Source organism: Babylonia areolata, chromosome 20 (genome assembly GCF_041734735.1).
Source record: "Babylonia areolata isolate BAREFJ2019XMU chromosome 20, ASM4173473v1, whole genome shotgun sequence".
Taxonomy (NCBI): domain Eukaryota; kingdom Metazoa; phylum Mollusca; class Gastropoda; order Neogastropoda; family Buccinidae; genus Babylonia; species Babylonia areolata.
The window spans coordinates 33,459,193-33,471,867 of record NC_134895.1 but is presented as its reverse complement, the minus strand read 5'-3'; the positions used below and the strand labels follow the sequence as shown (position 1 = coordinate 33,471,867).

Genomic DNA, 12,675 nt, shown 5'->3' with positions numbered 1-12,675 from the left:
CCAACTGGATTGGTCTTTGGTGACTGAGCCATCTGTGTATATGATGATGTCCTCTTCTTTACTGTTTTCTTCTATGAGTAGCTTCACTTCCGCATCAGTTTTGCCCTCTGGCCATTCCAGACAATGTCTTCTTAGAGTGGGTGAAATGGCTGTGTTGAATAGATGGTTGAGGTTTTCGGGGGTTTTCCCCTATTCTTTTGTTTCTTTCAGGTCTTGTAGTCGGCATACTAGCTGGATTGTGTCTTCTGCTTGCCCCATCCATGATCTTCCTCGTCCTAGACGGCTGCCTTTTGGTTCTTTGACTGCATCATGCAGTGGGTTTTGAGGGTTTTCGAATGCTTTGAAGTAGGTCTTGACCTGTTCTAACTTGTTTCTGGCCTGCACTGAAGGAAGGTCAAGCAGGTATCGCATGGTTTCTGTGGGCGTGTCTTTTGTTGTTCCAAGGATCAGCCTCATAGCTTCATTTTAAACTCTTTCTAATTTTAAGAGGTTGCTTTGAGACGGTGTTGTTAGCCCAAGTCCGTAGTCGATCACACTGAGGACGAGTGATTGATATAGCAGGAAGAAGTGGCGTTGTTCAATACCTTTGGTTGCCATTGCCTTTAAGACTGAAAGGCCCTTTTTGCATTTGAGAACAGTATTTTCCGTATGTTTTCTGAAGGTCAGCATCCTGTCGAAGTGTATTCCTAGGTAGCGTAGGCATTCAGTTTTCTCGATCTGTGTATAAAGTTGAAACACTGATTATCTGCTGTTGGTTTTATTGACCTTAACAATTTCCTTGAAGAGTTGTAAACAAACAGTCTTTGGAAAGAACAACATAGCTGAATCAAATTGGTACAAACCAACTTTTATATACCTGTCAGCTATTCAAAAACAATGTCAGCTCTTCCTTTCATTACACAAAAATAATGGGATGTGTAAGACACAGTGCCATTCCTACCATAAACACTATGAACTGTGACATGACTGGCCATTCAAAAGCGTCATGTTAACAAACATAAAGACATTTTGACAGAAGGTTCACATCTATACCAACAGTTTCATCAAACGTTAAATCTACGTCATGATTTTGAAAACTGAAGGGCCAGATTGGAAGTGACGTCATTTAGATTTTGACAATTCGCGTGGTGGTCAGCAGATTCCTTCCGGGTCCCCCAACCTGTTCCATCCCCATTCTGGCCACGTTCTGCGAGGCGTTCTCTTCAAACTTGTCGAAGATGAAGATCTGCAATGAAAGCAAGTTACAAGTAAGTTAAAACGTACTAACATTTGTACTTTGATTCAACCTGAGATGTGTACATCATTTCGACTTATTACGTCAATGCACTGTCACGACGTCATGTACTTCTCTGGGCATCAATCCTGTGTGACAAAAATCTATGCATGGAGGTACAGTAGCACACTGGGTCATTGACTGATTAACCAATGCAGAATTAAGTATGAGTCTCTTCACGCCTCAAAACTTCGATTAAAACTTAACTTGGTTACAGTTTATCCAGAGGCAAGTATATCCAGAAGCCCTTTTGACGTAACCTGCCCTGTGTAGATTATCATTTAGGCATTTGCCATTTATTTATCAGACTGAGTGTTCGTGTCAACAAGTTTTGTTGTGCGGAAATGATTTTGACTATGTCACATAGATTCATTTACTGTTGTGAACAATGTCTCTGTCTTCTTTTAAGATCATTCAAATATATGTCTGCCTGTCAATTTGCCTGCCTCCCCACAGCTTCCCCCCTAACCCCCCCTCCTCCCGCTCCCCCCCCTCCCCCTACCCCCTCTCCGTTCAGCTGTCTCCATACCTGGCATGTTTTATCATGGTTTCTCTCTTCGTCTCTGTCTCTCTCCTGATGTCCAAAACTTTAACCCAAAGAAACACCTGGTTACACTCCCATCTGTCCAGCTGTCTTTTTCTTTTCTCTCTGTCCCTGTCTGTGTTTCTCTCCATTCACTCTCTCAGCCTGTTTCTCTCTTTCATTCCCTTTGTTTGCTTTTCATATATTGACGTTGTTCTTTAGAACGGATGTTAACACGGAAGTCCGCTCCCCCCTTACCCCTGTTGTCACGGGCAGAAACGCCTAAACAATAAACCATTCAGACTTAAGACTCCAGACGTATCCCTCTCCTGAGTGACTGTCCAGCAATTTACCCTCTCTTCACATATCACTCACTCTTCTTATTTACTGACACAAAATTTACATTATTCGTTTCCCTATCCTTTGATATGAATCTGAAAAAGCTAGTTTATCCGTCATCATATTCGGTGGTTGTGTGTTTATGTTTCACTTCCGGAATGAGGATTGTACTAAGACTACAATACAAAAGCAAAAACAAAAACAACTTTTCTATTCCCATGAAAAAAGGATCGTTTAATTGCATCTACGTCTCTCACCCTGGGAGGATAGGCAGCAAGGGCAGCATAGGACACTGGTTTGACCAAGGCGTGTGTGTCTATAAACTGCCTGGCCCAGCTGGCCATCTCTCGTTCATACCGTGTCAGACACTGGGTCTCTGCAACCATGGAGCAGACTGAAATGAATGATGGTAAGAGAGAGTCCTGTTTCTTCAGGCAGAGGTTAAAGTATTATGCAGGAAGAACGTCACTGTAAATATGCGTTGCAATGCTCAAATATCCCTACATAAACGAGAAACAGTTTTGGCGACAGAGGATGGGATGTTTGGCCAGACTGGATAGATGGAAAGAGATAACTAAATTCACCTGGCTGCAGGAATGTCTGTTCGTGAACCATCAGGACAGTATCAGGCAACACCTCATCAGTATCATTCTCGTTCCAGGCCGATTTGACACCAAACATAGCCATGAACTCGCTGGTGTGAACCACCGGATGTTGCGTTACTACAGAGCCTGCCGGGAAGGTGAGGTCACGCAGTGCGGCTGTGTCACTGCTGATAATCACTGATGAGAAGAGGAAACTGGAGTCAGCATCCCCATGTCATGGTATGACATCTCTCTCTCTCTCTCTCTCTCTCTCTCTCTCTCTCCACACATTAATTTCAGTTTCTGTCACACTATATATACATCACTACTAGGCAGATGCCTGACGGCAGCATAACCCAACGAGCTTGTCAGGCCTTTCCTATTAGAGTGGATTTCTTTCTACAGAATTTTGTTGCCAAGTATTCTTTTTCAGGGAGCCGTGTGCGTGCAGGACACGGGACCTCGGTTTTTCGTCTCATCCGAATGAAAAAAAAATGCTCAGTTGATTTTCCAATCAAACTTGGGAGAAAGGACTAGACCGGGATTCAAACCCAAACCCTGTATTGGTAGATGAGCGTCTTAACCATCCTGCCACCTCGACTATTAGGTAGAGAGATATAAAAATTGTATCATTTTTTTTTCTTAAGGTAACTCACTGCTGTTTAGGGGAGTAGGGGGCGGGTGGGGTGGTGGTGAGGGGGGGGGGGAACTCGCGAGATGTGGTCCTAGAGATTAAAAGATAAATACTTACCAAGTACTTTTGTTTGTTTTGGGGGGTTTGTTTTGTGTGTGTGTGTGTGTGTGTGTGTGTGTGAGTGAGGGGGGGGTTGTTTTTTTTAATATTTGTTTTCAGTTGTTTTGTTTTTTTGCTGCCTCATCATCTGCACCATTTCAGTGGCATTCTCCCATGCCACTCATTCCCCTTGCACGGCCACACCCAGGTTCGTCTGTCACAGTCCCAGTGTTGGCAGTCCACAGGGAACAATCAATGTCACATCGCTAGAAGACCACACACCAGAGGAGACCCTGCACTGCTGCTGAGTCACTTTGGTGGTGTTCGGTAGTGCCTGTTCTGGTTTAACGCACTTAGGACACCACCTACTAAGCCCCGAACTGACGACAATAATGGCGTAGTCACAGAGCCAGAGTGAGCGTCTCCCATAGAGTGGAAACCGCCTTCACGTCCCTCCAAAGACAGTCCCCCATGAATCTGCCGACACTAAAGACCTTGACAAGACTCACCCTAGGCCCGGAAGTAGAAGGGTATTGAAACTGGGGTCACCATGAGAGCAGGGCATGAAATGCCACATAATTGGGGCTTTTTCTTTTTTCATATTGATGATGATGTAAGAGGAGGAGGAGGAGGATGACGATGATGATGAAGATGCTGCTATGAAGGTCCATTCATGATGGGGACCACGTGACAAGGCTGTACTCTACGCTTCCTGTCATAATGATATCCCGGCGTCAACCAGACATTTGCAGTGTTGGTCAAGAAATTAGACCAACACACACAAAAACGCATCCGTAAAGTGGATGATACTCGACTTCCCATACGTCTTCCCATACAAGCCCATAGCACACTCAACTCTGGGTAGGAGCCGGAAGCGGGCCGAAAAACCCACCTCCACCTGCATTCTCCCAGCTGTCAGTCTGCGACGCTAATTACTTCGTCACGGCGGCTGGTGGTATATTTTGTTAGTTTGTCAGTTGGGTCTTTTTTTTTTCTTTTTTTTTAATATATACTATTTTGTTCATATTGTAAATATCGTAAACTATATGTTTTCAATATTTTAAAAAGAATGAAAATTAAAAAAACAAAACAAAAAAAAGCTTACCAAACATGTACTTGTCTTGCCCAATAGCCTGCGCGCACACACACACACACACACACACACACACACATACACACACACGTACGCACCACACACACATGTATTATCAAAATAAACATATTTTTGGAGCTCTTTTGTTGGAATACATGGATGAAATGAACAGGCAAACAGCCATATAAATTTGAAAGTATGCACATATCTGCACCAAAGAAGCATAGCTAATCACAGCAGTGATGTCTTATCTGTCACTTCATCAAGCAAAAGGATGTCAAAAAGTTCACTTGGAGGGAAGATATGGAAGTTTGGTTTTTCAAATCTCTTCACTTAAATACTATCATCATACTTGAGTGTACACAGCCACAACGTCTTCACATAAGCAAATGTTGCTTTTGACATCGTTTTCCCAGATAAACCCAAACAGAAGTACCCCTCATTCTAAACACTTTTAACCACACAAAGTTTCTCCTCCAACTTCTCTGCAACATGATTTCTCAACCATTTGACCAAAGAAGTTGTGATTGATACTCGAACGGTACTAGGTTTGTCTGTTTGTTTCTGTTTTTGTTTTTCTTTGAGGTCTTGTCAAGAAGCGACGTTTTAGAAAGTTTTGATTTTGGTATATGGCCTTCTTTCCAATGTCAACGCAGTTGCCTAGTTGTAAACTGCACAAGAATTTGTTACTTTGTTGAGTGAGTTGTATCTTCTTTGTAATACTAGAGCACAGTGTGTTGAGATCATTCGTTGACGAAAGTCGTAGTTTCCACCTGTCAAGGTTGAGATTTGTCAGCTGACTCGGTAAGTGAACTTAGAATATATTTGGTCCCATGGATCACATAAGAAAACTTTGTTTTCGAAGCGAATTCAATAATTATAATCAAAGTTCGTTATTTCTACTTTTGGTTGTTTTATTTCATAATTTACACAAGTCAGAATCAGGAAAAACTTCAATTAGTTTAGCGAAATCATCATTGAGTGCACATGTAGAATGGTGCGTGAGTATGTGCTGCATGCATTAAGAGTGCAACGTGTATGAAATTGTTTAGAAATTAAGATAATCTGATTAATGATAATTGTGTGTACTGTTGTCTGTGCTTGGTGTGGCTGAAAGTGAATTTTCGAAGTCGGATAGCCCATGCATAGTCTCCTCACTTTTTTCGAACTCTGTGCACGTGACAGGACACTGACAGTATTTGCACATTTTTAACCATCCAGGAATTTTATCCAGGAATCAAGAACGGGTGAAGACTCTCTCTCTCTCTCTCTCTCTCTCTCGTGGAATCATTCTAGGATTTTGTTTAGGCTGACAATGTCATCCCGTCAGACTCATGATGTTGCAACAACAGGCCCACTTTTGGTTGTATCCCGTCTGGAGTGCACTTCAGAATAAAAAGATTCAGCAATTGGAAAACATACTCACAGCCACCCCCCAACACTGGCCAATCCCTGTGGTGATGTGTCTTGTGCAAATCTGTGATTGAACAGGACTGAGTTCACGTATCATATTTTACGTGTTCCCCATATGAATTATTTTCACGTTTCTCATTTACTGATACAGATGTCTCCCCATTGTTTTTTCGGTGCTATTAACTTCTAATGATGTTGTTTGTTCTTTGTTTTTTCATACAATCTGTCAGTGTCACCCACACACGCAATGTGCTTACGCGTGTGTGCGCAGTCTCTCTCTCTCTCTCTCTAAATCGTTGATGACTTGTGTTTTATGTGTCTTTGAAAAAACCATCAACGAATCACTGTTTTGCTGTGGTTATTATTGCTGTTGTTGTTTGTTCGTGTGTTTGCTTTTAAATGATTCACTTCGAAATGAATGACAACAGAATGAAATTGAAAGTGTCGTCAGTTTCGCCTGTGTTTGAGTTTTGTGGCACGCACGCACACATACACACACAGATCGGCGTTACTGATGGGAGTAAATACTATTCCGAACAGTAATATTTTTCTTTCGGAAGACGGCTTTCCACTTTTTTTCTGTACCAGAACGGACTGGATAGTTATGTTCTTTTCTTTATGGTATGTGCAGATGAATGCTAACACATTTGCTTAGATATCTTCAGCGCAGAAACAGTGAACTGTTTCGCCATTATCGTTTTTTTTCTTTAGCTTTTCATGCAATGATCATATATTAAACAGACAAATTTAGTGCGGTAACAAAAATGGAAAAGCAGACATAGTCATCAGGTCCATTTCATCAAACCTATCTAACATTGCGCAGAATCATTCGACAAACAGGCCTGATTTTGGCAGTCATTAAACGTAAACAGAACTAAACTCCTTAAACTCCAAATCTGTTTGATACAATATCCACTCATATTCCAGTCGGAGGATCATAAGAGAAAGATAAACACAGCTACCTATGTCAGAGAACTGTTGATGTTTTATCAGGTGCACCCGCCTGAGTCTGAGGACATGGGTAATATAAAAAGAGTGTACAGTCAAAATCAATTTGCCGAGAACATCGCTTCAGTATACCTACCCAGAGACCTGACAATCAAAACACAGATAGGTAATGAACTCTACAGGACTTAATGAAAATGGTTAAAAGCTGGTGATTCCAATGCCCATTCCCCATTCTGGAACAAAGACTGCAAAACGGCCATCAATATGTAATGGATCCGTCTATACATCTACTGAATGGTGGTAGTATAACCAGAATCCCTGGTATATCACGACATAAAGCAACAGTCATATGTATATCTCTTATTTCACCTGTAATTGTGTCAGAATGTGAGTGGGTTACAGTCAAGGACACGCCACACAGTGATCATTAAATCTTATAGATTGACATTATTTTGTAAGGTCAGTTACCTTGCAAAAGATCAGATTTTGAAATACAATTATAAAAAGCTGACATGACAAGGTTCAGAAACACTCTTTCTGTCGACGTTAGCAAATAAAAATGTTCACAGCTCATACGCTAAATCTATGAAAAATGTCTCATATAATGGCGACGTGTTGGTTCCTGAATGTAGTTCAGTAAAATCAAACCAACATTAGGATAACATTTGTTGGAAAGAACAATGTGGAAAAGCCATAAAAGACAAAGCAAAAGCATCTAAAGCATATTCTAAAGGCCAAACACACACACACACACACACACACACACACACGCAAAAACATTACCTTGAAGCTATGACGAGGATTGAAAGAAGCAACAGCTCCCTTGACGTCAGCAAGTGGTGCATCAGATATGACGTCAAACAAGTGGAGGTGTTCTTTGAGGGGAGTCAGCTGGAGGCTGTCACTGATTTGATCAGCTTGTGTCATCATGACAGCCGTCATCAGCAGCAGAAAACCCACTGTGTGCATGGTGGAACGAGGAGCTCGGAACAGCTGGTTCAGTCGGACGATGTGGAAGGAAATATGTATCTCTTTCCTTGAGATGGACTTTAAAAAAAGGAAAAAGATTGCAAATATATGGTGAAGCTTATGCCTCAAACATCACCGGCTATTCATTTGTGAAATCGTGTTAAAATATTGTTTCCAAATACTATTTGAGATATTGACTAAATACCAAGAATAAGAATCTAAAAACGTTTAACTAAAATCAAACACAATTGCTAAGCTATTGTTTCACTTACTTCAGATATACGAATTGTCCACCCAGTTGTGGCCAAAATTATTTGTCTATTTTCAAAAGTGTGCATCTGTCGATGACAGCTGTTACACTTGCTGGTCAAAATATTATCCCGAATTATTTTTCAGTTTGCAGGAAATCAGTTATCACTGAAAATGTACACAGATATAGACACGTACAGACGCACGTTGACACAGATTTCTATCGTAGTTTTGTTTCATTTTCCAATCTAAAAAGGTACCTGTAGTGTGCGAAACATGAACAAATCTGTTGGATAAAAACATGATTTGAAATGATATGTAGTGCATGCATCGGCTTTCCTTCTGTTTATACTGTCATCTTAGTGGCCCAACATTTCTGACACGATATAAAGTGCTCTTAATTCTATTGAAAAATGAAAAACGAAAAGTCAACCCTTTGTCAGACTCTTGTAGCATAGGTATGATATGCAGTTTAATGTAGTTTTGCATTGGTCTTTTTCATATTCATGGTCAGATTTGCATACTTTTTTTGTCTGTGAGGTTACTTTTGAAAGTTCAGATACTTTCTCACCCAAGTTGTCCTCGCTGCTGGATTAGAAGCAATAAGACATAAACTGCAGGGTGTGGCAGAGAAGCCAAACATATCTTTGTCCCAGCAGTGTTTCCAGATTTAACAGCTCAACTTCAAAGAAAGGCAGCATGCACAACTGAATGATACTGAAAAAGACATCCAGTGAGAGTGAAGGTGACCAGTTCATGGCATTTGTTACACACAAATGGAGGTATATTTTGTCAGATTGAAAGTGCTAGTAAAACATCCTCATATAGTTAATATGGATGGTACTGTGTTGAGAAGAAACAGAAAGCCAAGTGCTACTGACCAGTGTTGGTGAAGCCGTCAGACCAGAACCAGTCACAGAAGGAACGTGTCGTTGATGAGGAATCACCCCAGACGTCTGCACTTCACTCCCTTTCTGCCCGTATTTATAGCAGGGGGTTGGAGGGGAGGGGGAGGAAGAGGTTATGGTGCATCCACGTGACTGTCACTGGCCAATTCCTGTGGTGATGTGTCTTGTGCAAAGCTGTGATTGAGCTGGACCGAGTTCACATATATTTTACGTGTTCCCCATATATGTTATTTTCGCGTTTCTTATTTACTGAAACAGATGTCTCCACCGTTATTTTTTCGGTGCTATCAAATTCCAAAGATGTTGCTCATTTTTTGTTTGTTTTTTCATACATTCTGGTTGTCAGTGTCACCCACACACGCAATGCGCTTATGCGTGTGTGTGCAATTTCTCTCTCTCTCTCTGAATCGTGGATGCTTGTGTTTTATATATCTTTGATATAAGCCATCAAGGATTCACTGTTGTTCTGTTGTTATTATTGCTGTTGTTGTTTGTTCGTGTGTTTGTTTTTAAATGACTCACTTCGAAATGAATGACAACAGAATGAAATTGATAGTGTCGTCAGTTTCGCCTGTGTTTGAGTTGTTTTGTGGAACGCACGCACACATACACACACAGATCGGCGTTACTGATGGGAGTAAATACTATTCCGAACAGTAATATTTTTCTTTCGGAAGACGGCTTTCCACTTTTTTCCTGTACTAGAACGGACTGGATAGTTATGTTCTTTTCTTTATGGTATGTGCAGATGAATGCTAACGCATTTGCTTAGATATCTTCAAAAACAAACAGTGGACTGTTTCTCCATTTTCATGCAATGATCATGTATTAAACAGACAAATTTAGTACCGTAACAAAAATGGAAAAGCAGACATAGTCTGTCATCATACAATGGAACTGCAGGTCCATTTCATCAAACCTACCTAACATTGCACAGAATCATTCGACAAACAGGCCTGATTTTTGTAGTCATTAAACGTAAACAGAACTAAACTCCTTAAACTCCAAATCTGTTTGATACAATATCCACTCATATTCCAGTCGGAGGATCATAAGAGAAAGATAAACACAGCTACCTATGTCAAAGGACTGTTGATGTTTTATCAGGTCCACCCGCCTGAGTCTAAGGACATAGATAATATAAAAAGTGTACAGTCAAAATCAATTCGCCGAGAACATCGCTTCAGTATACCTACCCAGAGACCTGACAATCAAAACACAGAATGGTAATGAACTCTACAGGACTTTATGAAAATGGTTAAAAGCTGGTGATTCCAATGCCCATTCCCCATTCTGGAACAAAGACTGCAAAACGGCCATCAATATGTAATGGATCCGTCTATACATCTACTGAATGGTGGTAGTATAACCAGAATCCCTGGTATATCACGACATAAAGCAACAGTCATATGTATATCTCTTATTTCACCTGTAATTGCGTCAGAATGTGAGTGGGTTACAGTCAAGGACACGCCACACAGTGATCATTAAATCTTATAGATTGACATTATTTTGTAAGGTCAGTTACCTTGCATAAGATCAGATTTCGAAATACAATTATAAAAAGCTGACAGGACAAACTTCAGAAACATTTTCTGTCGACGTTCGCGTGTGATGGCGACGCACTCGTTCCTAAATGTAGTTCAGTAAAATCAAATCAACATTCGGATAACATTTGTTGGAAAGAACAATGTGTGAAAAGCCATAAAAGACTAAACGCAAAAGCATCCACAGCATATTCCAAAGACCACACACACACACACACACACACACACACACACACACACACAGACGTAGAAATGAAGAAGGCAAAAAAAAAAAAGTTTTTAAGTGGAAATTTGCTCAGGCATACCTACAATACTGGTAAGATTTTTTTAAACAAAAATGTTTCTGATCAAAAATATCTTCAAAACGTCTGAAGAAAATTTAAATAAATGAGAAAGGGCGTAATTTGAACTACTTACAGTTCAATTTGAGGAAAAGAATCTACTTGAGCATTTGCAGAAATGTTTGTTTAAAAAAAAAAAGACAAAAAGAAATTGTACATGTGGATTGCCAGAAAAAGAAAAAGCATTTTTTGAAGATGATGCTGCAAACGAAAAATATAGGCCTAATGGTAAAAACAATCATTATACGAATGCTCCAATTACTTAATTAGAAATGAAGAAAGCTATCTCTTCACCTGGAACTAAAAAACATATAAAATGAAATGTTAAAACGTTTACATGAAAATTTCGTACATTTCTACAAAAGCGTTTTCGTTATTGTTGATCAAACGGGAATGTTGCCATTTGTATGCAAACAAGACTATTGTGGTTCATTATTCTGAAAGAACACAAGCCAAAAATTACCCATTCTGTCAAAATTACTTGAAAGAATAATGTTAAGCCAATTCCTCAGTCAATTGTCATCCAGTGATTTCCTTGGTGTATTCCATTGTGTTTACAGACAAAATCACAGTTCCGAAACACATGTCTAACCCCTCATTTCTTGTACTCGATTTCGCGGAAGCTGTTGACACAGTAGATCACGATATTTTTCTCAAACGTCTTCATTATAAGTTTGAATTTCTGGCACAGCCTTTGGTTGGTTTAAATCCTACCTTTCCAGACGCACACAAACGGTCATACAAGTACACTGTTGCATGTCTGTCTGAGTATGCATGTGTGAATGCCTGAAGTATGATTGAATGACACAGGAAACGAATGATGAGCGCCCAGTGGCTGCCGTCAGTCGACTCTACCCGAGTAGGCACCCTGATGTACAAATGACCCCGGGTTTCTCAAGTGCTCAGAACTTGGTCTCCGACGGAGGACAGGCGCTATATAAGTATACATATCATTCATCCAAAGGGTGTTCATCTCCAGTTCTCATTTCGAATCGATACCTCTTCCAGTTCTTTGTCCGATACTGTTTAATCTGTACTCTCAACCACTGTCCGACATATCAGTCTAAATCGAGGTGATTTTCACAAGTTCGCAGATGACACCTGACTCACAAAAGTTGCTTCCTTAAGTTGTTTTGCTATCCTTAGCAAAAACGTAGAGATGTGCATTTTGTGCGGTGAAGGAATGTATCGTGACTAACAAGCGAAGACTTAATGACGTCAATACACTGGCCATACAAATAAGGCCAAAGTCTTCGCTTTATCATATTTCAGACCATACTTTGAATGTCTGCACTGCTGATGTCAGCCTTTTTCAAAAATCTGTCGGAAACCTGGGTGCATATTCTGATTCAGTTTTGTCCAATCATGACCGTGTTGTTAATTTATGTAAATCTGCAAACTCCGTACCATTCGACCGTATCTGACTGTATCAGATGGTCTTTTCCTGTATCATCAGTCACTGACTACTGCAATTCTTTACTCGGTGGTTTCCCTTCTGATTTGTGTTCTGATGAAAAGTTCCTTCAAATCCCTAAAATATCTTCTGGTCAAACGGACTTTCAGTATCAAACACAGTCTGTCTGGGATTATCTTCCTCTGGACTTCCGTCACTCACCTATAAACCTATCTGTTCAAAATGGCTTCTAGATGTGACGAAGCACAGTAGTTGTCAGTCTCCTCCCACCCCTTACACCTAAATTGTGTGTGGTTGGTGCCATATAAGTACTAAATCATCATCATCATTACACAAAACAA

At 40.4% G+C, this 12,675-nt stretch overlaps 1 protein-coding gene across 1 annotated transcript; it reads right to left on the bottom strand.

Moving 5' to 3' along the window:
* Window positions 1-760: 760 nt before the first annotated feature.
* LOC143295260 (uncharacterized) lies at window positions 761-9,065 on the bottom strand. Its single transcript, XM_076606845.1, has 7 exons — window positions 9,006-9,065; window positions 7,690-7,953; window positions 5,972-6,022; window positions 4,558-4,585; window positions 2,720-2,917; window positions 2,393-2,511; window positions 761-1,225 (listed from the first exon to the last, which is right to left on the bottom strand). Exons 2-7 carry the CDS (start codon window positions 7,873-7,875, stop codon window positions 1,106-1,108), a joined length of 702 nt encoding a protein of 233 aa, XP_076462960.1. The 5' UTR covers window positions 7,876-7,953; window positions 9,006-9,065; the 3' UTR covers window positions 761-1,105.
* Between the last annotated feature and the right edge of the window lie 3,610 nt (window positions 9,066-12,675).